At 50.8% G+C, this 27,211-nt stretch overlaps 1 protein-coding gene across 6 annotated transcripts in view; it reads left to right on the top strand.

The window, feature by feature from the left end:
- KMT2E (lysine methyltransferase 2E (inactive)) overlaps positions 1-27,211 on the top strand; it is a 2,078,550-nt gene that overhangs the window by 1,919,692 nt on the left and 131,647 nt on the right. For all 6 annotated transcript variants that reach the window (XM_078680502.1, XM_078680521.1, XM_078680476.1 and 3 more), the window contains one exon: positions 16,982-17,268. In XM_078680502.1, the coding sequence (XP_078536628.1) occupies positions 16,982-17,268 (287 nt within the window). The remainder of the gene's footprint in view (positions 1-16,981; positions 17,269-27,211) is intronic.

The following is a 27,211-nucleotide window of genomic DNA, read 5'->3' as shown; positions in this document are numbered from 1 at the left end:
CTCCCAAGTCAGATGTAGGGCAAAGTATCAGCAAGCCTCACGGGCAGCAAACAAAGGGATCCTCAAGAGTCCGACTGCGAGCGGCATATGATGTGTGCTCCCTTTGAGCCACTTCACAACTGTCCTCTTCGTCTTCTCACTTTAAAGACTGCTTTTCTGGTTGCTATCACTTCTGCCAGAAGAATGAGTGAGCTCCAGGCTCTTTCTTCTAAACCTCCTTTTCTCTCTGTCCATCCGGACAAAGTTGTTCTAAGGAATCGTCTATCTTTTCTGCCAAAGGTTGTCACTGCCTTTCACATATGGCAGACAATCACTTTGCCCACCTTCTTTCTGCCTCCGCATCCCTCAAAGGAGGAAGAGAGGCTCCACCGCCTGGACCCAAAACGGGCGCTCTCATTCTACCTCAACCGCACACACAACAGTTCGGGGTGGATGACCAGCTCTTTGTTGGCTACGTGGGTGCCAAGAAAGGTCAGGCCGTGCACAAGCAGACCATCTCTCAATGGGTCGTTCTGTGCATTAAGGCTTGTTATTCTTTGGCTAAAAAAGAGCCTCCGGTGAGGCTACACGCCCATTCTACCAGGGCGACGGCAGCCACTACTGCTTTGGGACAGGGAGTCCCCTTGCATGACATCTGTCAGGCAGCTACTTGGACCTCGCACACGTTTGCCAAGGATTACTGCCTGGACAGCCAAGTCCAGAGATACGGCTTCTTTGGCTGTTCTGTTCTCCAGGACTTTCTGGTGTGATCATGGTTCGCAGACCCACCACCGGGTTTGGTATTGCTGGGGTATCAATTCTAAGGTAAGGAATTTATCACTACGTGTTTCTTTCAGATGCACAAGTTACCTTCGATAACGATATATCTGTAAGAAACATTAGTAGTGATGGATTCCTTACCGCCCAGCCCATCCTCCCCGTTCTGTGAACTGATTTCTAGGGTTAAGGTCATCCCTTTCAGGGCCCTAGTTTCATGGCACCAGTGGTCAGTTTCTTGCATGGCTTTGCATTGCTGGCGCAGAAAGTCGTGTACAGAACTGACGTCAGCGCTTGGGCGCGTCTAAGTAGCTCCAGCAACATCATCCCGGCGCCAACGACGCACGCGGAGCCGCACGAGGACGCCTACCGACGCGCAGGGGTACTGCTGACGAAAACTTTCTGGATCCAGTCTGATGCCTGGGGGTAATTCTAAGGTAAGGAATCTATCACTACTAATGTTTCTTAAGGATAGATTGTTACCGAAGGTAAGTAACTTGTGCGTTAATACCAAAAATGACCAGGTTCGGGGCAGCCATTATGTAGTTAGACATCTCGACTTGCCAGTGTCCATTACATACCTTATAATGGCTGTGCCGCACTTACAAGGCCCAGAAAATGGAGTCTGGGGTTTGTAGGAGTACCTCTACTTGTGCAGGGGTGACCAGACACGTAGAAACATGCACCCTCCTCTTGGACTGATGGGCCTACGTTAGATGTGATTTAAAGGTTTTATGTGTGTGATATGGATACAAGGGAAACCTTATATCGAAGTGAAGGGTGCATGCACCCAGTCACACAGGCTACAATGGCAGCTCTGCAGACAGTTTGCATGAGCTCCTAAGGGTGGCACAAGACATGCTGCAGCCCATAGTAGACCCCTGGTGAACTAATGCCCTGGGTGCCTCAGTACAATAATTTGGGGCTTATAATGGTACCTCAGTATGCCAATTGTGGGGTGTACAAAGTACTTACTAGTACATTTAGAGGAGAGAGCACTGTTACTGGGTTCCTGATTTGCAGGATCCAATTAAACTACAGTCAAAACACACTGACTCCAAGAAAAATGTGATGGTATCTATGCCAGAAAAATCCTACTTTCCCTACAACTTACATCCCTGGTCCATCAGTAGATCTCGTTGGGGTGGCTGCTCTTTCTTACATCTGACCCCCAAACTTTGGAATACCCTTCCCCTTGAACTGTGTCAGCTCTCAATGCACTTTCCTTCCGTAGGGTCTTAAAGACCTGGCTTTTCGGTAGGTAGTCTAGGTGAGCTGCTGATACTGTAGACTGTTCTTGCGGTGGGAGGGCCTTCGGGTAACCACAAACTCTATAAATCTCACAGAATAAAATAGAATCTCTCTTAGACAGCCTGAAAGGATAGATGCTTGAAAACGTCTGAAACACTGGTAACAACACATTTTATTCTGTTGAAGAGTAGTCAAAATAAGTTGAGTTTTCACTTGCTAAATCGCTTTTATTCTGAAAGAAACTATTAGTTATGGGTTCCCTACCTTAGAATTACCCCCAGGCGCCAGACTGGATCCGGAGAATTATTTCTTCAGCAGTACCCCTTCACATCAGTGCGGTGGATCGTTCTACTCCAGGTTCATCGTTGGCGTTGTGATCGCTAGAATGACGTTGCGGTATCTATTTAGACGCCGCCCCTGCGCGATGACATCAGTTATTGCTGTTTCCGCACCAGCCAGTGCAGATCCAGAGAGAGAGGTATCCTTAGTCTTTTTTCACTAGAGTTTTTTTGACTTTTTATAGACGTCTTTTTTCGAGTCGTTCGACTCCTGGTGCTAGGGATGTCACATCGACGGACTGGCTTCAAACCTTGTGACTCCTGTCACAAGTTGATGTTGGTCACTGACCCACATCTCGTGTGCCTCTGGTGCTTGGAGCGTGACCACGACCTGAAGTCGTGCTCCGACTGCCAGGCCATGAACCCGAAGTCTTTGCGAGAGCAGTCCCGAAAGCTTTCTTGAGACCCCGCAGTCAGCTCCGCGCCTCTCGAAGTCCCTACCGAGAGGTAGGTCGCGGGACCGGTTGCAGAGTAACCAGCATCACTCCTCTTCGACGTCTTCGGGTAAGCCGAAGCAAAAGAAGAAGGTGAAGAAGCACAAGGTAGTCGTCCAGCTCATCCCGCGGAGCCTGTTGGGTCGGCTTCTCCCTTACCAGGAGCCAGGGCAACCCCTGCCCAACTTCTTAACTTTTACAAAGCCCTCCACTCCATCTTTGGGCAGCCCGACTCTGCCAGCGCGCCTTCGTGCCCCACAGACTCGACTGGGGGATCTAGGCCTTCCTTCAATGCCGGCAGCTTTGGCTCTGGCGCCACAGGGATCCAGGCCTGGATCCAGATTGGTGCCAGTCGACCTTACTACACTTCCTCCAGCGCCAAATATATTGGTGACGCCTCCGCCCCTTCCGACCCCTGCCGGCGTCGACCCCGGCCTCCCCTCAACATGTACACTTACCTATCCTGGCGTTCCTTAACACCCTGAGTGGCAGCCAGAGGGGGGTGAGGAGGACTAGGAGGGGTGATGTGATGTGAAATGGAGCTTATATAGCGCGCTACCACTCCAGGGAGTATCTTGGCGCTTGGATTCCTGAAAACAGCAGATCTGAAAGAAACAGGTTAGTATTAGATTCCTTACCTTAGAATATCCCCAGGCGTCAGTCTGGATCCGGAAACTTTTGCGTAGCAGTACCCCTGTGCGTCGGTAGGCGTCGTCTGCAGGCGTCCCCTGCGGCTCCGCGTCCGTCGTCGGCGTCGTGCGCCGTGATGACGTCGCTGGAGTATATAGACGCCGCCTCCGCGCGCTGACGTCAGTTCTTCTTTTTTCCGCGCCAGTTAGCGCAGATCCGAAGAGCAGTACTCCGGTCTTTTGACCAAAGTTTTTGATTAATATCTAACTCTTAAGGTGCCGGTAGGATGCCCGGTTTTAAGAATTGTGACGGGTGTGACCGCACGATGTCGGTCACCGACCACCATCGACTCTGCCTCCGATGCCTGGGCGCGGACCACGACGTGGAGTCCTGCGTCGACTGCCGGGCCTTGACGAGTAAGGCTAGACGGGAGCGGTCCCGCAAGCTACTCGAGCTCTGGGTGTCGGCCCCGCGTCGAGAGCGGTCCCGGTCCGGCCGGAGGTCGAGGGAGCGGTCGAGGGAACGGTCGCGGAGCCACCACGAGCGCTCCGGAAGTCGTCACCATTCCTCCGGTTCCTCAGGTAAGAAGCACAAGAAGTCGGGGCGTCGTCATCGCACCCCCGACTCCCCCCCCGACGCTCGCGCGATGCGGCCGGGGGTTCGGGTGGCCCCACCCCTGCGGCTCCGCGTGGGTCGCCGACGCTGCCTGCTCCATACCCGTCGATCCCTGGGCAAGGCGCGTCGCGCGAGGAGATAGAGGAGTTCCTCATGGCCATGAGGGCACTGTCTCCTCCGGCGGGGCCTACGGCGCCTGCGGGCCCGGTGGTCCCGTCCGGGGGCCCGAGTGGTTCGGGTGCTCCTGCCCCGACGCCGTCGGGTGCTCCGGCCCCGAAGCCGCCGGCGGCTCCGGCCCCGGCGCCGCTGGGCCCTTCAGGGTCGATGCCGGCTGGTCAACCGGCCTCTCCGGCGCCGATTCCATCGGGGCAACCCGTGGCGCCGCCTCCGCGCGGCGCCGTGACTCCCCCTCCGCGCGGCGCCGTGACTCCGGCTCATGCCGGCGTCGGGGCTCCGGGCGGCGCCACCCCCATTCCCTCTCCAACTCCGGACGCGGAGTCGGACCGGCGTCGTCCGACGCTGAGTCCGGCGCCGATGGGGCTCATTGACCCCGAGGAGCCGGTCTACATCGTTGAATCCGAATATGGTGATGAAGATTATGGAGAGGGTTGGGAGGGGTCTGAGGACCCTCTGTCATGCGAGTGTCAGTACGACGTGGACTGGACAGGTGACTTGGGTGATGCCAGTGGTCTGGACGACTCTCCTAACCCTGGTTTTGTCTCGCCTCCTACTGTGGCTTCGGAGGCTGGGGCTGCTTATTCTGTGGTGTTGATGAGGGCTGCCAAGGCCTTGCGCCTTGAGCTCCCCGTCGCAAAAGTGAGGCCTAACATCCTCACCGAGGTCTTCAAACCGCAGTCATGCCCACAGGAGCCTCTGCTGCCGTTCAACGAAGCCTTGACAGACGTTCTTTTGGGCACGTGGTCCAGGCCCGCTTCAGGTTCGCCTGTTGATAGGAACGTGGCCAGACGCCACCGTCCGTGTCCGGACGACCCCAAGTTCCTGTCCACCCATCCCACCCCTGAGAGTCTGGTGATCCAGGCCTCGACTTCCCAAACCGCATTCCCGTCGGCCCCGCCCGACCGGGAATCAAAGAGGTACGACCAGTTTGGCAAAAAGGTCTTCTCGTCCCTGAGTGCGGGACTGCGGTCTTGCAATACCGCATGCCTCTTGGGCCGCTACACCCACTCTCTGTGGGATACGGTCGCGGAGTGTCTGCCGCAATGCCCGCAGGAGGTACGGGACAAGCTCGGCCAGGCTATGGTTGAAGGCCGAGACGCGGCGAGGTATTCCATCAGGTGTGGTCTTGATACGACCGACTCGCTGGGCAGAGCGATGTCCACGACTGTGGCGATTCGTCGCCACGCCTGGCTGAGATCCGCCAACTTCTCACCGGATGTCCAGAATGCTTTGATGGACATGCCGTTCGATGGCAGTCGCCTGTTTGGCAACAAAGCGGACAATGCGCTTGAGTGCTTCAAGGACTCCAGGGTCACGGCCAAGTCCTTGGGTCTCTCGACCCAGCGCCAGCAAACGGGTTCGTTTCGCTCCTTTCGTGGCCAAGGAAGGGGCGGTCCCACACGTGCTGCCAGCCACGCACCGCAGAACACTTCTCAACGCGGTGGCGGCCGTGGATTCCGCCGTGGAGGCGGTCGGGGACAACGGCGAGGTCAGACCACACCTCCCCCCGCAGCATCAGCCTCCAAATCCTCCTAGTCCGAGCTTTCAGGCCCATGTGACGCCAGTGGGTGGCAGGGTTCGCCATCACCACTCCCGCTGGCGCACTATCACATCGGACAGGTGGGTGCTGCAGCTCGTCCGAAGGGGCTACTCCCTACCCTTCGAGACCACTCCTCCAGCCATGCCACCGCAGAACCACCGTGTGTCGGGGGACCACTTGACACTTCTGCAAGAGGAAGTTGCGGCCCTCTTGGCCAAGAGGGCCATCGAGCGCGTTCCTGGGCCAGAAGTAGGGTGTGGTTGCTATTCCCACTACTTTCTGGTGCCCAAGAAGGACAAGGGGGGCCTGCGTCCTATCTTGGATCTACGGAACGTCAACGGCTTCCTCCGGAAGGAGAAGTTCAAGATGTTGACTTTGGCTCAGGTCTTGGCTGCTCTAGACCCGCAAGACTGGATGGTGGCGTTGGACTTGCAGGATGCGTATTATCACATCCCCGTCCTGCCGGCCCACCGACGTTACCTGCGGTTCACGGTATGCCACGAGCAGTTTCAGTTTGTCGTGCTCCCATTCGGCCTTACCAGCGCCCCACGGGTGTTCACGAAAGTGATGGCGGTGGTCGCAGCTCATCTGCGCCGGTTAGGGGTTTCAGTCTTCCCCTACCTCGACGACTGGTTGTTGAAGGCGGGCTCGCCCCAGACAGTCGTCCACCACCTTCAGATGACGGCAGACCTCCTGCACGAGCTGGGGTTCTCCATCAATGTGCCGAAATCACACCTGTGTCCCTCTCAAAAGCTCCTTTTCATCGGAGCGGTTCTCGACTCGGCGCAGTTTCGGGTTTATCCTCCAGAACGGCGGGTCCGGGATATACAGGCTCTGATTCCGATCTTTCAGCCATTATCCCGGGTTTCGGTCAGGTTGACGCTGCGGCTGCTGGGGCTGATGGCTTCCTGCATCCTTCTGGTGCATCACGCCCGGTGGCGGATGCGGGCTCTGCAGTGGGACCTGAAGTTTCAGTGGGCCCAGCATCAAGGCAACCTATCCGACCATGTCCTGATCTCGGAGGGCACTGCGAGACAGTTGGTGGCTTACGGACCGCGATTGGGTCAGAGGCAGATCCCTCTCCCTTCCCCAACCGGAGCACGTTGTTGTGACGGACGCGTCCCTCCAGGGCTGGGGAGGCCACTTGGGAGAGGTGGAGATCAGAGGCATCTGGTCTCCGGCGGAGTCCCGGCTCCATATCAACATGTTGGAGCTGCGGTCGATTCGCTTAGCACTGAAGGCATTCCTCCCCTTTGTCAACGGGAGTGTAGTGCAGGTGTTCACGGACAACACCACCGCCATGTGGTACTGCAACAAACAGGGCGGAGTGGGGTCGTGGACCCTTTGCCAGGAGGCTCTGTGCCTCTGGCAATGGCTGGAACGTCAGGGCGTGACGTTCAAAAGATGAAGAGCGGCTCCATCGTCTGGACCCAAAACGTGCACTTTCATTTTATATGGATCGCACACGCAAGTTCCGGGTGGATGACCAACTGTTTGTTGGCTACGTGGGTGAGAAGAAGGGAAGGGCGGTACAGAAACGAACCATCTCTCGGTGGGTCGTCCTGTGCATCAAAGCGTGCTACTCTTTGGCTCGAAAGGAGCCTCCTGTTGGGCTGAGAGCCCATTCCACTCGGGCCACGGCGGCTACCACTGCCCTGGGCCGTGGAGTCCCTTTGCAGGACATTTGCCAGGCGGCTACTTGGGCCTCGCTGCACACCTTTGCGAGGCACTACTGCCTGGCAGTCAAGTCCGGAGGGATGGCTTCTTTGGCCGTTCGGTCCTCCAGGACTTTCTGGTGTAGGTTGTATTGGTTCGCAGACCCACCACCGGGGTTGGTATTGCTGGGGTATCTATTCTAAGGTAAGGAATCTAATACTAACCTGTTTCTTTCAGATGAACAAGTTACTTACCTACGGTAACGATATATCTGTAAGAAACAGTAGTTAGTATTAGATTCCTTACCGCCCCACCCATCCTCCCCGTTCTGCGAACTGATACCTAGGGTTAAGGACATCCCTTTCAGGGCCCTAGTTTCACATGGCACAAGTGTTGGTTCTCACATGGCTCTGCGTGTTCTGGCGCGGAAAAGCTGTGTACAAAGAACTGACGTCAGCGCGCGGAGGCGGCGTCTATATACTCCAGCGACGTCATCACGGCGCACGACGCCGATGACGGACGCGGAGCCGCAGGGGACGCCTGCAGACGACGCCTACCGACGCGCAGGGGTACTGCTACGCAAAAGTTTCCGGATCCAGACTGACGCCTGGGGATATTCTAAGGTAAGGAATCTAATACTAACTACTGTTTCTTACAGATATATCGTTACCGAAGGTAAGTAACTTGTTCGTATTGGGTGAAGAGAGGACTACCTGTCAATAAGACACATCATATGAATCCCATGCATTCGGAGTTTGGCAAGGAATAGATCCATGTTTTTAAAAGTTTTCTAAATTTTGGTTCAGTAGTAGATTGACGCAAGAGTGAGGGAAGTTTGTTCCATACCCTTGCGCCAATGACTGCAATGGATTTACCTCCTCTTGTTGACATTTTGAACCTGGGGTCATGAAGTAGGTTAGCTGTAGAGGACCTGAGTGATCTTGACGGATGGTATTGTTTGAAGTATTTGCGCAAATACAGTGGGCTGTGATGGTAGAAGGCTCTGTAGGTAATGGTAAGAACTTTAAAAAGTATGCGCTTATGTATTGGGAGCCAGTGTAATGCATCAAGAGCTGTAGAAGCCGAAGACTTCCTGGGCAGTCTGAGTACCAGTCTGGCCGCTGCATGCTGGACCATTTGAAGTTTATGCAGGGCTGATTTATTAAGTCCTGCATAAAGGCTGTTACAATAGTCCAGCCTAGATGTTATAAGAGCAACAGCTACCGTACATCTGGCCCTCAGAGGAAGAAGATCGAAAAAATTTCTAAGGCTCCTAATAATGCCGAAGCAGACCCCTGCTACTTCCTTGGCTTGTTGATTAAAAGTTTGAGTGTTATCAAACTTTATGCCTCGGTTTCGAGCAGCATTGATGGTATTCGGGGGGGCTTCTGCCTTTTCAGGCCACCAATCTTGTGGCGAGAAGGAATTATTGAATCCAAAAGGAATATTTTCAGTTTTTGACGAATTACACTTCAGATGGTTGTTTGACATCCATTTGAAGGTTGCTGACAGACATTCTTTCAATATTTGTTCTGCGTTAGATTGATTTTTGTCAAGGGTCGGAACAAGCTGAGTGTCGTCAGCATAGGCGACAGTACTGATGTTATATGAAGAAATTAGATTTAATAGGGGAACCATATCAAGGTTGAACAGGGTAGGGCTTAAACTGGAGCCCTGCGGGACCCATGTTTTGATAGTTTTTTCTTCTGAAGAAAAGTCGCCCAGCCTTACAATCTGGCGCCTATGTGCTAGATAGTTTTTAAAACATTCGAACACGGTTCCTGCTATGCCTGCATTGGTAAGGCGCTGTAAAAGGATAGCATGGGATACCGTGTCGAAAGCTGCAGAGAGATCTAATAGGATCAGGACAGCATGTTTGCCCTGATCCAATGCAGCACGGATGACTTCGGTGGATGACAGGAGTGCAGATTCAGTGGAATTGTGGGTCCTGAAACCTGCTTGACAAGGATGTAAAATGTCATTTTCTTCCAGAAATGCCATAAGTTGTTTGTTGGCAAAAGATTCTGTAATCTTGCAAATGGCAGGAAGAAGAGAAATCGGACGTAAGTTAGAAAGGATAGTGGGGTCTTGTAACGCCTTTTTCTGTAATGGTTTCACTATCGCTACCTTCCACTGAGGAGGAATCTCTCCCGATTGGAGGGACGAGTTGATAATGGCATTGATATGAGGGTTAACCTCCTGTATTATGGATTTAAGGAGTATAGGGGGTCAGGGATCTAAAGGGGATCCTGATTTCAGGGTAGAAATTCCCTGTAAAGAGTTGTCAAGGCTAATATGACTGAAATTTTCCCATATGGGTTTATGGGTCTTGAAAACAGTTTCGCTCGCAGGTTCTGCTGTTACAAATTGGGGGAAATCTTTAGTAAGCGTTTCTATTTTTTGGGTGAAGTAAGAGGCTATGTCGTTACATAAGATCTGAGACGGAGGGATCTCTTGGGTTGCAGTTTTAGGCTTTGTGAAGCTGTTAACGATTTTAAAAATTTCTATTTGTTTGTTATTTGCTGCTTCAATACGGGAGGTGAAATAATTAGTCTTTGCAGTTTTGATAGAGGAGTGATATGTTCTCCTAGCTTTCTTATATGTCACCTTATCGTCATTGTCATAATTTCCTCGCCATTTGCGCTCTTAAAAGTTTAATTTCCACCAGTTGTTCTCTTAGGGAGTCCAAAAACCAGGGAGCAGAAATTTTCCTTTTTCCTATGGAATCTTTAGTTCTTTCAGAGTTTCTAATTTTATTTCCAATGTCGGTCATCCATCTCTCGAATTTTTGATAGTCTATAGTAGCTTTCCCCGAGAGAGTAGGTTTACTTTTCTCGATCCAGCTTGTAAGATCGGGGTGTTTCATGATTTTTCCCCAATTGGGTAAAGTGTTACCCTTATTAGCTGCCTCTTTAGACTTCAATTGACTCCCTGTGAGTTCAATGTTGAATTCAATGAAGAAATGATCAGTCCAGGTTTGAGGTATGGGATCATTAACCGTCATTTTATCCAAATTGGAACTGATACAATCAAGGGAGTGTCCAGCTTTATGAGTGGCTTGGAGAGTCCTGAGAGTTAATCCCAGGATCTGTAAAATTTCTTTAAAGCTGGAGGCGTGACTGTCATTAGGGTTGTCTAAGTGGAGGTTTATATCGCCAACAATAGTAAAGTTGGAGTATCTAAGGGTCAAGTCGCTCAACACTTCCCCCACACTTGCAAGAAACTGCGTGGAATTACGGGGAGGGCGATAAAGCAATGCTCCGGAGAAGGTAAAAGTGTCATGCACTTGAATGCAAAAATATAGGCTCTCAGCTTCTTCAATATCAGGAAGCTCTCTAATTGAACATTTATAGGTGTCTCTATAAATGATAGCCAGGCCACCACCACGCTGTTCAACGCGATCTTGTCTGCAAATAGAATAGCCAGGGGGGACGGCATGGACTGTGTCAGGGTTGGACCAATCCCGAAGCCAAGTTTCTGTGATAAATAAACAATCCAACTCATTTTCGTTAACTAAATCAAATATATGGAGAGCATTTTTACACATTGAGCGAGCATTTATCAGACTGCCCTTCAGTTGGTTGGGACGCAATTGATTGACAATAGGGTGGTAGGGTTTTAGTGTATGTCTGCAGACAGAACAGCAAATGGGGCCTGCTCACTCGTCTACATTGAGGGTATGGTGGCAATGAGAATGGGGAGTTTTTAATGCTAAAATGGCATTTTTGGATAGGGGAGTCACCTGAGTATAATGGGTGGCCCTTGGCTCATCCTCGGCGCGGACGAGCGCAGACGGGCTAGACTCTGGCTCGACTCGACGGGCTAGACTATGACGCGCTCGCTGCTCGCGTTCGCTGCGCGAAGTGGTAGCCATCTTCCTTTGTAGTCCCTTCGATAGCGCAAGGGCGCTGGGACTTGTAGTTTATGTCCTGCAAACCTGAGGGGGCTGATCACGCTTCTCCGGCCACAGAACCTAATCGTCTGTGAGTAGGAGGAAAAGGCGCGCTGTCAATGCGGTATGTGAATTTTAACTAATGAGGACAGTTTAAAACACAAATTACGCCGCAAACAAAGTTATCAATAAACAGTGATTTTAAAAATGCACAAACAGGCTATCACCCAGCTTCCGCCTCAGGTGCTAAAGGGAATCTTAGTGCGCAGTAGTCGGAGGCAATGGTGAAGAGTAATTGCCAGGCTTCTGCCGCCGATGTAAAGAGGAATCTCGCGACTAAAGCGCGACTCCTCCCTTTGTAGTCCCTTCGATAGCGCAAGGGCGCTGGGACTTGTAGTTTATGTCCTGCAAACCTGAGGGGGCTGATCACGCTTCTCCGGCCACAGAACCTAATCGTCTGTGAGCAGGAGGAAAAGGCGCGCTGTCAATGCGGTCTAGTGACTCTCTAGCAGACTAGCTGGAAGAGCTGGACTAGAGAGAACTAGGCAAAGCCAGTGGTCTGAATACATCCCCAGACCTTGGTATGCTTTCTCCCTCTACCATGGCTACGGAAGAGGGAGCCTCCTATGCTGTAGTGTTGCGTAGGGTGGCTGAGGCCTTGGGCCTTGAACTACGTACGGTGGCAGGACTAACCTAACCTCCTGACTGAGGTGCTTAAGGTGGTAGCAGCCTCTTTGGAGCCCCTGCTGCCGTTCAATGAAGCCCTCACAGACATCCTTCTGGGCATCTGGTCCATGTGGATAGGATGATTGTCCGCTGCCACCGCCCGGCCTCGGGTGACCGCACTTTCCCCTCCCAACACCCTACCCCTCAGAGCTTGGTGGTTCAAGCCTCAACGTCGAAAGGCATGTTCCCTACTCCTACCCCAGATGGGGAATCCCAAGAAGCTGGATCATTTTGGGAAGAAGAACTTGTCTTCAGCCAGCTTTCAACTGTGGTCGGTGAACACCGCATGTCTCTTGGGCCGTTACATCTACTTTGTGTGGGACACGGTTGCGCAGGTGCTGCCACAGTGCCCAGAGTAGGCCCGGGCCATACACGACCATGCTGACGCTGAAGGGAGGGATGTAGTAAAGTTCGCCATTGCCATTTACTGTGGGCTGGACACCGCTGACTCGCTAGGCAGGACAATTTCAACGTTGGTAGCCCTGAGTCGCTATGCCTGGCTGAGGTCCATTGGCTTCTCAGATGATGTCCAATCGACTCTTTTGGACATGCCCTTTGATGGCCTTCGCTTATTTGGCAACAAGGCGGACAATGCACTCGAGCTTTTCAAGGACTTTAGGGCTACGGTCAGATCCTCTTGCTACCACCTCTCGCCCGCGCAGTCTGCTTTTCGCCCCTTTCGTGGCTACGGAGGGGGTGCCCCACCACTTTCTGCCCAGGGCCACAGGCCCGTGCAGGCTGTCCAGCCTCTGGAGGGAGATGGGACCCACCACCATGTGTCTGGGGGCCAGTGGGCAGGACAGTCCACCAGTGCTCTCTCTGCAGCAGCCTCCAAACCTTCCTAGTCCGACCTTTCAGGACCACCAGTTGCCAGTGGACAGCAGGATCCGCCATCACCTCCCCCACTGACACAACATTACGTCGGACTGATGGGTTTTGCAGATAGTCTGAAGGGGCTACTTCCTCCCCTTCGAGACTACCCCTACCTCCATGCCACCTGCATTACATTGCATTGCATCTCGGAGGATCATCTGGCCCTTCTCCGTGAGGAAGTTGCAGCTTTCTTGGCCAAGGGAGCCATCGAGTGAGTCCCTGTGCCAGAAGTAGGTCGTGGCTGCTACTCCCACTACTTCCTGGTTCCCAAGAAGAACAAAGGCCTGCGTCCTATCTTGGACCTCAGGGACGTCAACCGCTTCCTCTGGAAGGAGAAGTTTAAAATGTTGACATTGGCTCAGGTCTTATGTGCCCGAGGCCCTGGAGACTGTATGGTAGCGTTTGACTTGCAGGACGCTCATTTCCACATCCCCGTCCTGCCGGCCCACAGGCCTTACCTACGGTTCATGGTAGGCCACAAGCATTTTCAGTTTACCATGCTCCTCTTTGGCCTTACAAGCGCCCCTCGGGTGTTGGCGAAAGTGATGGCCGTGGTCGCAGCTCATCTGCGCAGATCAGTGGTTCCAGTCTTCCCTTATCTCGACGACTGGTTGTTGAAGGCGAGCTCACCCCAGGCTGTCGTCACCCACCTCCAGATTATGGCGGGCCTCCTACATTCACTGGGGTTCACAGTCAATGTGCCAAAGTCGCACCTACACCCTTCTCAGAAGCTTCTTTTCATTGGAGCGGTTCTGGACACAGCCCAGTTTCGGTCCTATCCTCCCGAGAAACGAGTCTGGGATATTCAGGCTATGATTCCGCAGTTCCAGCCTCTATCCCGGATTTTGGTGAGAATGACCCTGAGGCTACTGGGTCTCATCGCCTCCTGCATCCTGCTGATAGATCATGCCAGGTGGCATATTCGGGCTCAGCAGTGGGAAGTTCCAGTGGGTGCAGCATCAGGGGAATCTGTCCGGTGTCATCCAGATATCACCGGGGACTGCACATCAGTTTCAGTGGGGGCTCACAAACCAGGATTGGGTCAGCAGAAAATCCCTCTCCCTTCCCCAACCACAGTTCACAGTGGTGACAGATGCGTCACTCATGGGATGGGACGGCCACATGGGAGAGGCGGGGATCAGAGGCCTCTGGTCTCCAGCAGAGTCCGGGCTCCACATCAACCTTCTAGGGCTCTGGGCGATTCGTCTAGCACTTAAGGCATTTCTTCCTTCTGTCAAAGGAAGAGTAGTGCAGGTGTTCACAGACAACACTTACGCTATGTGGTATTGCAACAAACAGGACAGAGTGAGGTCGTAGACCCTCTGTCAGCAGGTCCTTCGTCTCTGGACGTGGCTGGAATATCAGGGCATGTCCCTAGTGGTTCAACACCTGGCAGGTTCCCTGAACACCAGGTTGGACAAACTCAGCCGCCGGTGCTTGATGGATCACAAATGGCTTCTTCACTCAGAGGTGGTGCAAGATCTCTTTCTGCAGGGGGGAGAGCCTTGGTTAGATCTATTTGCCACCAAAGAGAACGCTCAATGTCAGCAGTTGTACACGTTGGAATTTCCAAGGCGGCACTCGCTAGGCGACGCTTTTTATTTGTGAGTGGCGTTGTGGTCTTCTATATGTCTTTCCCCCTATACCACTTCTGCCCAGAGTGCTGAAGAAGATCAAGCACGACTGGGACCAAGTAATTCTTGTGGCTCCGGACTGGGCACGCTGAGTCTGGTGTCCTGACCTCTTGAACATGGATATTGATCCTCCGATCAGACTGCCCCTTCGGTAGGATCTTCTGTCCCAGCAGCAGGGGACGGTCCACCACCCAAACCTGTCCAGCCTCTACCTCCTTGCATGGAGATTGAGCGGCAACAGTTGACAGCCTTCGACCTACCTCCTTAAGTCTGTAATGTTTTCTTGGCAGCCAGGTGTCCCTCTACTAAAACAGTATACACCTGTAGATGGAACAAATTTGTAGTATGGTGCAAAGCAAAGGCTGTGGATCCCGTCTTCATTTTTTTTTTTTGTCGACTCTTTTTATTGGCATTTCTATGTCATTTTCAACAACTCAGTTCACGCATCATGTACATCAAATACATTATCACCAGTGTTCTGCTATCAGCGCTCCGACTACTCCTTTTGCTATTAAGACGCTAATGTAGTTTTACATATACGTCAGGCGACTGAGTCCCGGGCCTTCATACTTGTCCATTTCCTGTGAGAGTCTTTGCGTCTCTTTTCCGCTTGGAGTGCCAGTTCATATATACATAACTCAGTTGCAACCATAACATTTGCAAGAAAACATTAATAACGAGATACAGCTTTATCACCAGGGTCCAATACAAAACATTCCCTCATTCCCCTCCCCGAGGTCCACCTCCCCTCCTTCATTCAGTAAATGTGTGTTTATTCCCTCATCTTATCTAACCGGCCTCCCTCACCCCCCACTCCTCTTCCCCTCTCTCTCTCGTCGCATACATGCTTCCTCATGTCTACTGCACTCTCACAGCCTTCCGGCCATGAGCCCCCGCCTGCACGCTAGTGTCAGTATTACTGCTGTCATTGTTGTTGTTATTGGTGTTCGCCGTGCGCCCCTCCCCACTGTTATCCATTCCGCCCTCCGTGTCCCCCGCCACCTCCTCAGCCGTGCCAGTCCCTGTTGCCTGTAGTGTGCTGAGCATGCCCTCCCAACATTCCGCCATGGGCTCTCTGCGGAGTCCCACTGTTTCCTCTCTCCTAATGGCGGTCCACTCCGCACGGGCCCACGACAGGAGAGACAAGGTCCACACCTGCACACTGGGTGGGTCCCTCGCCTTCCAACTCTTTGTTAGGAGTCTCACCGCCGTGACCATTCCCAGGTCCAGAAAGCGGGACGACGCCTTGGTAGCAGGCGACCGCTTAAAGTGGTGTAAGAGGAATTCAGGCCAGTCACAGGGGATTGCGCGGCCAGTGCATTGCACGAGCCGGGCATGGATCTCCCTCCAATAAGTGCCAAGTCTTGAACAGCGCCACAAAAGGTGAAGGAGGTCCGCATCTAGCTCGTCGCATCGAGGGCAAGATGCATCTGCCCTGTTAAAATATTTGATGAAACAGCCCTGTGATCCTTTCCATGGTGTAAGGTGGCTCGCTTGTGGCGGTGTCCTCTCTCCCCCTGTCCGCCATCCAGCGGGCAATCCATTGGAGCTGCGCTGCCAGATAGTAGTGCTCAGAGCAGGGGGCGGCCAGGCCACTTTTGTCTGCGGGAAGAAATAGCTTCCCTAGGGCCAGGCGGTGTCGAGACGCGCCCTAGACGAAGTCGCGCAGGGTCCCGTTAAGCTTGGAGAAGAAAGATGCAGGCACGAACAGAGGCAGATTTGCGAAATAGTATAGAAGGCGAGGAAGCATCACCATTTTGGCCAAAGCGACCCTGCCCGTCCATAACTAATAGTCACTTTCAGATGAACAAATTACTTATAGGTAACAATATATCAATAAGAGACATATATTAGTTATGGATTCCTTAGGGCCTCACCTATCCTCGCTGTTCTGCGAACTGACTCCTAGAGGTAATTGACTCCCTTTTAGGGTTCTTGTTTTATGCATCAGTGGTCAGTGTCTTGCATGGCTCTGCGCTTCTGGCGTGGAATGTCATGTAAAGAACTGACGTCAGCTCGCAGGGGCTGCTTTTAAGTAGATACCGCAACGTGATTCCAGTGATCATGATGCCAACGACGAACACGGAGTCGACCGACCCCGCCTACCAATGCGCAGGGGTACTGCTGAAGAAATAATTCTCCAGATCCAGTCTGAAGCCTGGGGGTAATTCTAAGGTTGGAAATCCATAACTAATATATGACTCTAACAGACATATCGTTACCGAAGGTAAGTAACTTGTTCATTAGGGTGCCAGTTTCATCAGGCGTCTAAGCAAGATTTTGGTGATCTTTATTCCTGGTCTAAAGGTATGAGATAATAGAAATATACTGTCAAAGTAATTATACTATAAATAAGAAACCCATGTACTCATTTATATTGACATGTAAGTGTATTTCTGTTACATTAAACAAACCCATGCTTCATTTTTGTCAACCTGTGCGTTTTTTTGATCTTGTAGGTGTCTTTGTTAGAGTACCGAAAACGACAACGAGAAGCTAGAAAAAGTGGTTCCAAATTGGAGCATTTGTCTCTGATCTCCTTGTTTCCTCATGCTGGTGTGGAAGGCGATGCAAATGATACATGTAGCGCAAGTGACTGTTGTATCATAAGTGGTGAACATGTAGAAGAATATGAAAACTCGTGTAGTTTGCCTTTAGAAATGCCCGTTCATACTCAAAAGGAAATGGATGCATGTGAAAGTCAGCCAGACTCTTCAGTTGAGAAAAATGAGCCAGAGGTTAAGTGGTAAGCACCTAACATATGAATTTATTTCTTATCTTTGACAGTATTGAGGCTTTAAAAGTTAGATGCAATCAATAATAGCTAAACCTTATGGGCACTGTGCTTGGTATGAGAAAATAGCCTGGTTTCTCGGAAATACTTCTTAGACTTGCATCTTGCTTGAATAATCACTGAATGTAATAAGAGATTCAATTATGCATGATGAGAAGTAGTGATGAGATGGATAGGGTCCAGATAATTTAGTGGCACTGCTTTAATATCCTCTTGCCAGCATGTTTTTGCTCTAGTGATAGGAAGAACTGGGAATGTGTTGTACCATGTTTAAGGAGTCCGTTAGGGTGTATGGGGCACTTTGTACTCTTGCATCTTAAAGTTCTCAAACACCAATGTATTTTGTCTTAAAAAGGGATCAGGTCATTGCACAACCTGCTTTTTCCTTACTTTTTGTCTTAACAGGACTTCTCATAGTCTAGGAGGATTTTCTAAAAATCACAAATTTCTGAATAATCGATGAAGAGCTGCTGATCAAAGAAAGTAGATACCTCAGTTTTGATAAAATAAGTTCATTCATTTCAACGGATTTCATAAGCACATAGAGAAAAGCAATGCTAACATTACTCCAGCTATATCAGACACTGTTATGCAGAAATCTATCTGATAAAAAAGCCAATTCAGAGGACTGAAGAAAAGAAATCAGGAAACAAGTGTTGAGAGATGGCATGCCTTATAGAAATAGTGTGCTGTACTGGTCTCCGAAGTCCAAGTAATATCTGGTGCAACAAGATTAACCATTTGTTACTGGCCAATCTCAGTGTCCAGGAAGGGTGCAGAACAATTCAAATTCCATCTGACAAATGAACACCTGCAGTCCTTTCTGCTGGACATACCCATGTATCTATAATGGGGTCTTATTTAACATTCTGAAACACTAAATAGTTCTGCCTTCATACTGCAGAACCTTGTTGAAAGAGAACTCCCATTCAAAAATGTTTTTAAAAGAAAGATGCAGCAGACTGAGAATGCAGTGCAGCGTCAGTTACAGTCAAGTTTTTCTTTGCTCTGTGGATAAATGTTTGTTGCCTGTTTTTGACTTCAGATGGTTAATTGTAAGTTCAGTTTAGCCCTAAACTCATTGACCTGAATATCTGGGCTGATGACTTAACCATTTCTGCTAAACAGATCATTGATTGCATGTATGACGGTGGCCTAATCCATTCCGAGGATCAAAGGCAACCTCTTGTTTTCATTGCTCCCTGAGTTCCTGTTAACGAATATCAGCCCTTCTCCTGGTTTGATCATGCCTTCTATAGAAACTATGAGCTCTGGACTAAGTTTAAGTGATCACCTAATAGAGTTCTAATTCTCCTGTTCTGGAAAAGCAAACATATTAACACAGACAATCTCACACAAATCCCCTCAGTAAAAGAGTACTCACTTCCAGCATATCTCACTGAAATTTTGACTCATATGGAAAATAAAGTAATCTGAAAGAAACAGGTTAGTATTAGATTCCTTACCTTAGAATACCCCCCAGGCGTCAGACTGGATCCGGAAACTTTTGCGTAGCAGTACCCTTGCGCGTCGGTAGGCGTCGTCTGCGGCTCCGCGTCGGTCGTCGGCGTCATTGGCGCCGGGATGACGTCGCCGGAGTACTTAGACGTCGCCCTCGCGTGCTGACATCAGTTCCTATTTTTTCCGCACCAGCAAGCGCTGATCCGTGAACAGTGGTACCCTTTTTTGATCTTTTGATCATCTTTTTCGAAGCCGAAGGACTCCGACGGTGCCGTAGGGATGCCCGGGTTTAAACCCTGCGTCGACTGCAACCGACTAATGTCGGTTACCGACCCCCGTCGCCGGTGTCTTCATTGCCTGGGGCCCGACCACGATGATAAGTCGTGCCCCGACTGCCGGGCCTTGACGTCGAAGGCTAGGCGGGAGCGGTCCCGCAAGCGCCTCGAGCTCCGGCATTCGGCCCCGCGCCGATCGAGGTCCTGGTCCGGAAGGAGGTCGAGGGACCGGTCGCGGGGCTGGAGTCAATCACGGCTCGGAGGATCGACACCACTCCTCGAGCTCCAAGTCCTCAGGTAAGAGGCATAAGAAGTCGAAGAGGCGACATCGCTCTTCCGACTCAGCGCGACGAGGCCGGGGGTTCGGGTGGCACCGCCCACGTGGCTCCGTCGGAGCCACAGGCGTCGCGGCCTGCTCCGTACCCGCCGGTCCCTGGGCAGAACGCGATGCCGGAGGAGATTGACGCCTTCCTCACGGCCATGAGGTCACTCACTCCTTTGTCGGGTCCCGCGGTGCCGTCTGGTGCTTCGGCCCCGGCGCCGTCGGCGACTTCGGTCCCGACGCCGCAGGACGCAACCGGATTCGGGTCGTCGCAGGTCGACCTTACGACCTCGCCGGCTCCTAGGGTGTCGCCCCCGGCGTCGACCTCGGTCAACGCCGTCCCTAGTCCCTCCCTCGGTCCGGTTCCGACGTCGGAATGGCGTCGCTCAACGCCGCTTTCAATGCCGATGGGAGATTTTTACTTCTATGATCCGGCCCCATCTTTTGACCCTGAATACCAGGAGATGGGTGGGGAGGCGGATTGGGAAGGGTCTGAGGACCCTCTGGCAGGTGAGCTAGGGGACGCCAGTGGTCTGGACAACTCGCCAGACACTGGTTTTGTCTCCCCCTCCTACCGTGGCTACGGAGGAGGGGGCAGCCTATAGTGTGGTGTTGATGCGGGCGGCCAAGGCCTTATCCCTTGAACTCCCTGTTGCGGCCGTGAGGACTAACCTCCTCACTGAGGTCCGCAGGCAAGCTCTTCGGAGCCTCTGTTGCCGTTTAATGAGGCCTTGTCTGACCTTCTTCTGGGCACCTGGTCCAGGCCCGCTACAGGTCCCCCTGTAGATAGAAACGTGGCCAGATGCCACCACTTGGCTCTGGGCGACCCTTGCTTCCTGTCCACCCACCCCACCCCACTCCGGAGAGCCTGGTCATCCAGGCCTCTAACTCCCAGACCGCATTCCCGACGGCTCCCCCAGATCGGGAATCCAAGAGGTACGAGCAATATGGCAAAAATATGTTCTCCCTGAGTTTGGGATTGCGGTCAGTTAACACAGCGTGCCTCTTGGGCCGTTATACCCACTCTCTGTGGGACACGGTCGCGGACGTACAAAGTAGTTTATTGTGTTGATTATTTAAAATCTTACAATATTACACATCTAAAAGAAAAACAGTAAAAGCTATATTTGTGCATAAAAACACTTAAAATACCATTACATCAGGTTTGTAGTCAATTAAATATTTAAAATAGTTACAGCTCCTAGTTTCCTTTTAACTATCATTAGGAACTTTAAAAAACGTAGCATTTAAAATGATATCATTCGAGTGCAGGCACTTAATCAGGGCCTGCCTGCATGTCCTTATGCCTCGTATCTTAAAAGGAAACTTAAGCAATGTTTTTCTCTCCTGCAAGAGTTCAGGGCAAGTACACAGAAGATGCAGAATATCCTCCTCACCACTATTGCACAGTCTACATTGCGTTTGGGTTACCGATCTCTCCCACGGTGGAAGGTTACACTGGGCTGGCGTTATTCCAAATCTGGCTTTTAGGAGCACCTGTTTGTTTTTTTCCGTTCAGGGTGTTACCAGATATTGTTGAATTTCCTTCTTTTTATAACCGTTAATTATCGCCCAAGCGTGTTTTCTCTTAGTAAGGATCGCTTTATCGTTTAAAATCGATAGGTGGTTTGCAGTTTTATTAATTATTTTCTTAAACGATGTCTTGGTTATATTATTTTCCCATATCAATGTAACCGCAAAATCCTTTATTGCTTCCCTAAGATAGAGCCATGCAGTGGAGTTAGTGTCGTTATTTATTTCTGTACATAACAGGAGCTATATTTCATTTTGGTGGTCAGTTTTTATTTGGTTCCAAACTTTTATAGAATGGCCTTGCCTTGCATAGTGTTGATTAGTTAGTCCAAACTCCAACCTTACTTGGGTTGGGGATGCGTTCGCGGGAAGACGAAATAGGGCCCGATATGCTCTGGTTATGATTTTGTTCAGAGTTTCAGTATCCTTACCCATTACCGCTTCACTACCATATGTGATAGTCGGAAGGAGTCTTACACCAATAATACTCAGAAGAGGGCCATAGGTTAGGCTGGAAAGTGACTTCTGGACAATTCTGAATTCTGCAGTTATTGCATTCGCTTTTCTTTCGATGTCCCTTTTTTGTAGTTGGAAGTTGCCTTTTGCATCAAATAACGCACCCAGGTATTTATATACCTCTACTTGTTCTAACTCGGTCTTGTCCATGAACCATTTACTCTTGAGTCTTATCGTATTATTTTTGGTAACTACCATGATCTTAGTCTCGTTTATGACCATCCCATTATCCTTCGAGTACATATGGGTCCTCCTAATTAGATGCTGTAGTCCCACTTTTGTATGGCTCAAAAGTATGACGTTGTCCGCATACAACAAGTTTGTGAGACGCTTATCAGCTAATTTCGGGGGGTGCGCGTTTTCCTCGTCCAGTATTACAGTTAGGTCGGCAAGAAACAAATTAAAGAGAAGGGGGGCTAAAACACAGCCTTGTTTCAGGCCTTCATTTGCTGCAATCTCCTTAGATAGTGTTGTGCCGTCCCCCATCCTCACACTCACCCATGTGTCTGTATACAAGAGGCGAATCAGCTTAAGAAGGGGAGGTGGAATTTTCATTTTCTCAAGTTTTTTCCAAAGTAATTTTCTATTGACACAATCAAATGCGGATTTGAAGTCTATAAAACAAAGATACAGAGGTTGCTTCCGTCTAATTGACTTATCCATAACTAGGGTGAGAACCAAAATGTTTGTTGTTGTTCCTAAGCCTTGTATGAAACCTGTTTGATTGAAAGGCAATTTCTTGTTTTCAGTCACCCATTCCGATAATTTAGTCAGCAAAATTCTGGCAAACAACTTGGCGTCCGTATCTTGTAAAATGATCAACCTATAGTTTTCTGCAAGTGCCCAATTTCCTTTTTTGAAAATTGGGGTTATTAGGGATCCTCGCCATGACTTGGGTACAGTTCCTGTTAGGATGACTTCTACGTATAATTTCTCTAGGATGGTCGCCCATAGTTCCGGGTTTTCTTTAAAGAGTGCAAAAGGTATCCCATTCGGTCCGGGAGCACCATTCTTCTGTTTTTTTATAAGTTTGATTATCTTTTCTTTTTCTATGAGTATTGGTGTATCCAAATCATTCTCCTGAGAGGAAGATACCATGTCGTTATCATTATTTCCCCCATGTCACATTTCTGGTAAAGTTGGCCGTATAGTGTCCTGATTTAGATGTTTCCTCAAGAAAATCTCCCATTCCTGCTCGGTTAGCGGTGATGAGACTACTTGCTTGTTGGGTCTAGCGAGTCCATTGATAGTTTTCCAGAAGTCTCTTGGATTCTTCTGCTTACTGGCGTGCAATACTTTGGCCCAAAATGCCTGTATTGCTTTATTTTTCTCACCCCATATTAGCGTCTTAAAATTTTGATTTAGTAGCTTCAAATTTCCCAGGTTTTCTGCTTTTACCCCCGGTTTCTTCATTAACCTAATAGTCCTATTTCGATCTTTCTTCAACTTCCTTATTGTATATGGCAAATTTAATTGATGTTCCTTATTGTTTGGTTCTTTCCACTTTTGATTCTTATTTGTTTGTGTTTGACGTCCTGATCAGCATCCCAGTGAGATTTTCCCATTGCTCTATCACAGATTCAAGTACACTGTCTTTAAAGGATGATTCCACGAGCCTTTCCACCTGTTCATTCATTACTTCTTTGTTTCCAACACTCCAGAATAGTTTTTTATAGTTTGTTGTTCCAATATGCCCTTGGACCGTCTCATAAGCCTTGTTTGTATTTGTTCCGATGTTCATTATAATTATTTGCTAGGCTTGGTCACTTTCATTTACTTTCTTTAGTTGGTACGAGGTAATGTTGTGAAACATAAATAATGAGGTCATGGTGTAATCAATACTGGAATGTGCATTATACCCAAAGTAACTATATGCTGGAGGCACATCCGATTTTATTCTGCCATTTAGAATTCGAAGTCCCATTGCTTCAATGTCCTTTACGAATTTTTTCCCCATTCCGTTCTTACTTGAGTTATTATCTTTCCCTAGATCCTGCTCTGGAAATAAACCATTGGTGATTTTGCGATTGCGTTGTATCATCTCTTATGTGGGAAGACATAAGATTGAGGTTAAAGTCCCCGGTAATCAGAAAATCAGAAAATCTGCCAAAGGATCTTCCAACATTATGTTGATTAGAACATTGTTCAAGGTTCCGAAAATTGTTTCCCTGCTTCGATTAGTAGGCAGTATGTATACAGTGATCAGATATAACGTTTTGGATTTTTGGTTATTTGTTTTATAATTTAGTTTGACTATCAGGATGTTCGTACTATATACTTCCACTTGCTCATGGTGTACCTGTAACGTATTAGCGATAAATATTGCCTCGCGGTCGCGGACGTGCTGCCACAATGTCCGGAGGAGGCACGGACTAAACTCGCCCAAGCCTTTGCGGAGGGTCGAGATGCGCCACGGTACTCCATCAGATGTGGACTGGATACCACGGACTTGCTAGGTAGAGCGATGGCAACGACAGTGGCGATTTGTCGCCACGCCTAACTGAGGTCCGCCAACTTTTCGGCTGATGTCCAAAACACCCTTATGGACATGCCGTTTGATGGCCGTCGCCTTTTTGGCGACAAGTGCTCTTGAGAGCTTTAAGGACTCCAGGGCTACGGCCAAGTCCTTGGGCCTGTCGGCCCCGCGCCAGCAATCTGCTGCCTTCCCAGTCCGAGCTTTCAGGCCCACGAGACGCCAGTGGGGGGCAGGGTTCGCCATCACCTCTCCCACTGGCGCAACATCACATCGGACAGGTGGGTGCTGCAAATCGTCCGAAGGGGCTACTCCCTCCCCTTCGTGGTAACCCCTCCAGCCATGCCACCGCAGTACCACCGCGTGTCGGGGGATCACTTGAATCTTCTGCGAGAGGAAGTTACGGCCCTCTTGGCCAAGGGGGCCATCCAACGCTTTCCTGGGCCAGAAGTAGGGTGTGGTTGTTACTCCCACTATTTTCTGGTTCCCAAGAAGGGCAAAGGGGGCCTACGCCCTATCTTGGGCCTGCGGAACGTCAATGGCTTTCTCCGGAAGATTCAAGATGCTGACACTGGCTCAGGTCTTAGCTGCCCTGGACCCAGAAGACTGGATGGTAGCGTTGGACTTGCAGGACGCTTATTTCCACATCCCCTTCCTGCCGGCCCACCGGCGCTACCTGCGGTTCACGGTAGGCCACGAGCACTTTCAGTTTACAGTGCTCTCCTTCGGCCTTACCAGCGCCCCACAGGTGTTCACGAAAGTGATGGCGGTGGTCGCAGCTCATCTGCGCAGGTTAGGGGTTTCAGTCATCCCCTACCTCAACGACTGGTTGTTGAAGGCGGGCTCGCCCCAGACTGTCTTCAGCCACCTCCAGACTACGGCCGACCTCCTGCACCTGCTGGGGTTCTCCATCAATGTGCCGAAGTCACACCTATGCCCCTCTCAGAAGCTCCTCTTCATCGGAGCGGTTCTAGATTCAGGGCAGTTTCGGGTTTATCCTCCCGAACAGCGGGTTCGGGATATTCAGGCTCTGATTCCGATCTTTCAGCCTTTATCCCAGGTCTCGGTCAGGTTGACGCTGCGCTTCTGGGGCTGATATGGCCTCCTGCATCCTTCTGGTGCATCACGCCAGGTGGCGGATGCGGGCTCTGCAGTGGGACCTGACGTTTCAGTGGGCCCAGCATCAGGGCAACTTGTCGACCATGTCTTGATCTCTGAGGGCACTGCAATACAGTTGCAGTGGTGGCTTACGGACCGCGATTGGGTCAGTGGCAGATCCCTCTCCCTACCCCAACCGGAGCACATAGTTGTGACAGACTCGTCCCTCCAGTGCTGGGGAGGCCACATGGGAGAGGCAGAGATCAGAGGCCTCTGGTCTCCGGCGGAATCCCAGCTCTATGTCAACCTTCTGGAGCTGCGGGTGATCCGGCTTGCACTGAAGGCATTCCTCCCCTCTGTCCGGGGGAGTGTAGTGCAGGTGTTCACGGACAACACCACCGCCATGTGGTACTGCAACAAACAGGGCGGGGTGGGGTCGTGGTCGTGGTCCCTATGCCAGGAGGCTCTGCGCCTCTGGCAGTGGCTGGAACATCAGGGCGTGACCCTGGTGGTTCAACACATGGCAGGTTCCCTGACCGACAGGGAGGACGAACTCAGCCGTTGGTGCATGATGGATGACGAATGGCGTCTGAACTCAGACGTGGCACAAGGCCTCTTTCAGCAGTGGGGAGAGCCTTGGTTAGATCTATTCGCCACAGAAGAGTACGCTGTGAGAAGATGGCCTGGTATATGATGTTCACTATTCTAGTGAACACCTTGCACCAGTCCAAACAACCCTTATGGTGATAGTTGTAATTCAACCTTATAGACCAGCTATCCAAGTGGTAGCGTGGACAGAACAGTCTTAGGCTAAAAGACTCTTGAGGGCGTGTAAAGCCAGCTGTTTTACCATATGTAACCCCTTGAATATCAAATGAAAGGACACCACACAGGATATATATAAAATATATATGTATTTATTTACTAACACACTCCTCTGAACTCTTTATGAGATCAGAGGCCAAAGCACATCACAAGATTCTTAGTCAAGAATACGTTAAGTTGCACGATTTACAGTTAGGCCCTAGGGGCGAAGCAAACCATATATTAAGAAAGTGGTATAAGTGCCACGTCACGGGAAAAAGAAAGGCCTAGGGAATCGCTGGGGCTACACTATCTGAACCTTAGTTTAGAAGTAGGAGGCCCACAGGCGGCGCGTGCAGTGTCTTTACACACACGCGTGAGTCAATGTAAAGTCAATGGGAACTTAGAAGTTAGAAAAAGAAGGATTCAGGACACTTCCGGTTTAGCTTGGAGGAAACAACTAAAAACCTAGACACTTGGTTAGTCAATACCCTTGGGAGCACCGAAGTACTCGCGTTACCTCACCCACGGACGGCGGGTGTATAGGTGTGAAGAAGTGTCGGGTTTCGTCGTTGAAGCCTATGGAGACCTGGAGAAAGATGCTGCAGGCGACCAGGAGGAAGATGTCCGGGTGGATCCAAGGGTGGATCGAGGATGAAGAAGACTTGAAAGCAGAGGGGACAGAGTCTGGGTCACTAGCCAGTGACCAGGTGTGGAACCAGGAAGGAACCAGACGACGTCGAGGAGCAATCAGGTGCTGTCGTGAAGCTTGTCTCTTCAGCCACGCGGACCAGGCGGCGTCGAGGACGACCAGGTGCTGGAGGCGAGCTGTCCCACGAAGGTTCTCGCAGATGGAGGGGTCGACTACCGGATTGGAGTCAACAAGCCTTGGCAAAGGCAACCCACGCAGGATTCAAAGAAGGCTTCTGATGCAGACCAGCAAGGTCTGAGGTGCCTCACCTTTGCAGGGAGGCAAGGGCCAGTCTGGAGCAACCAGACCAGCGAGTTGGTTCAAAAGGATTGTCGTCGCAGAGGCTACTAGCCAACGGGCCAGCAACCAGACAACGCGTCGAGCAGAACACAAGCAGAAGGGCCCCACGCAGAACTCGTGGAGTGTGAAGGGCTGATCTTCGGTGCAGGTGGAGCTCGGGTTCGGGGTTTCTCAGTCCCCAGTGCACAGCTTCGAGGATGCCTCAGGAGCTGCACAGTTAGCAAGTTGCAGGCTTCTCAAGGGGTCCGGTCCCACGTGTCTCGTCGCCTCCACAGATCTCAGCTATGCTGCAGTCGTGAAGAGAGGGTCAGAGATGTCTGGAAGTCTGGGTCTTGTCAGGCTCTGTGCTCGGGTCCCGGCGGGAGCGTCGACAAAGCAAGCTGGTGATTTGCTGGATGGTGCCTGGTTGCCCAGGGTGGTCA

Source organism: Lissotriton helveticus, chromosome 1_1 (genome assembly GCF_964261635.1).
Source record: "Lissotriton helveticus chromosome 1_1, aLisHel1.1, whole genome shotgun sequence".
NCBI classification, from domain to species: Eukaryota; Metazoa; Chordata; class Amphibia; order Caudata; family Salamandridae; genus Lissotriton; species Lissotriton helveticus.
Note: the sequence above shows the minus strand (reverse complement) of the source record. Positions and strands in the feature narration are given on the sequence as shown.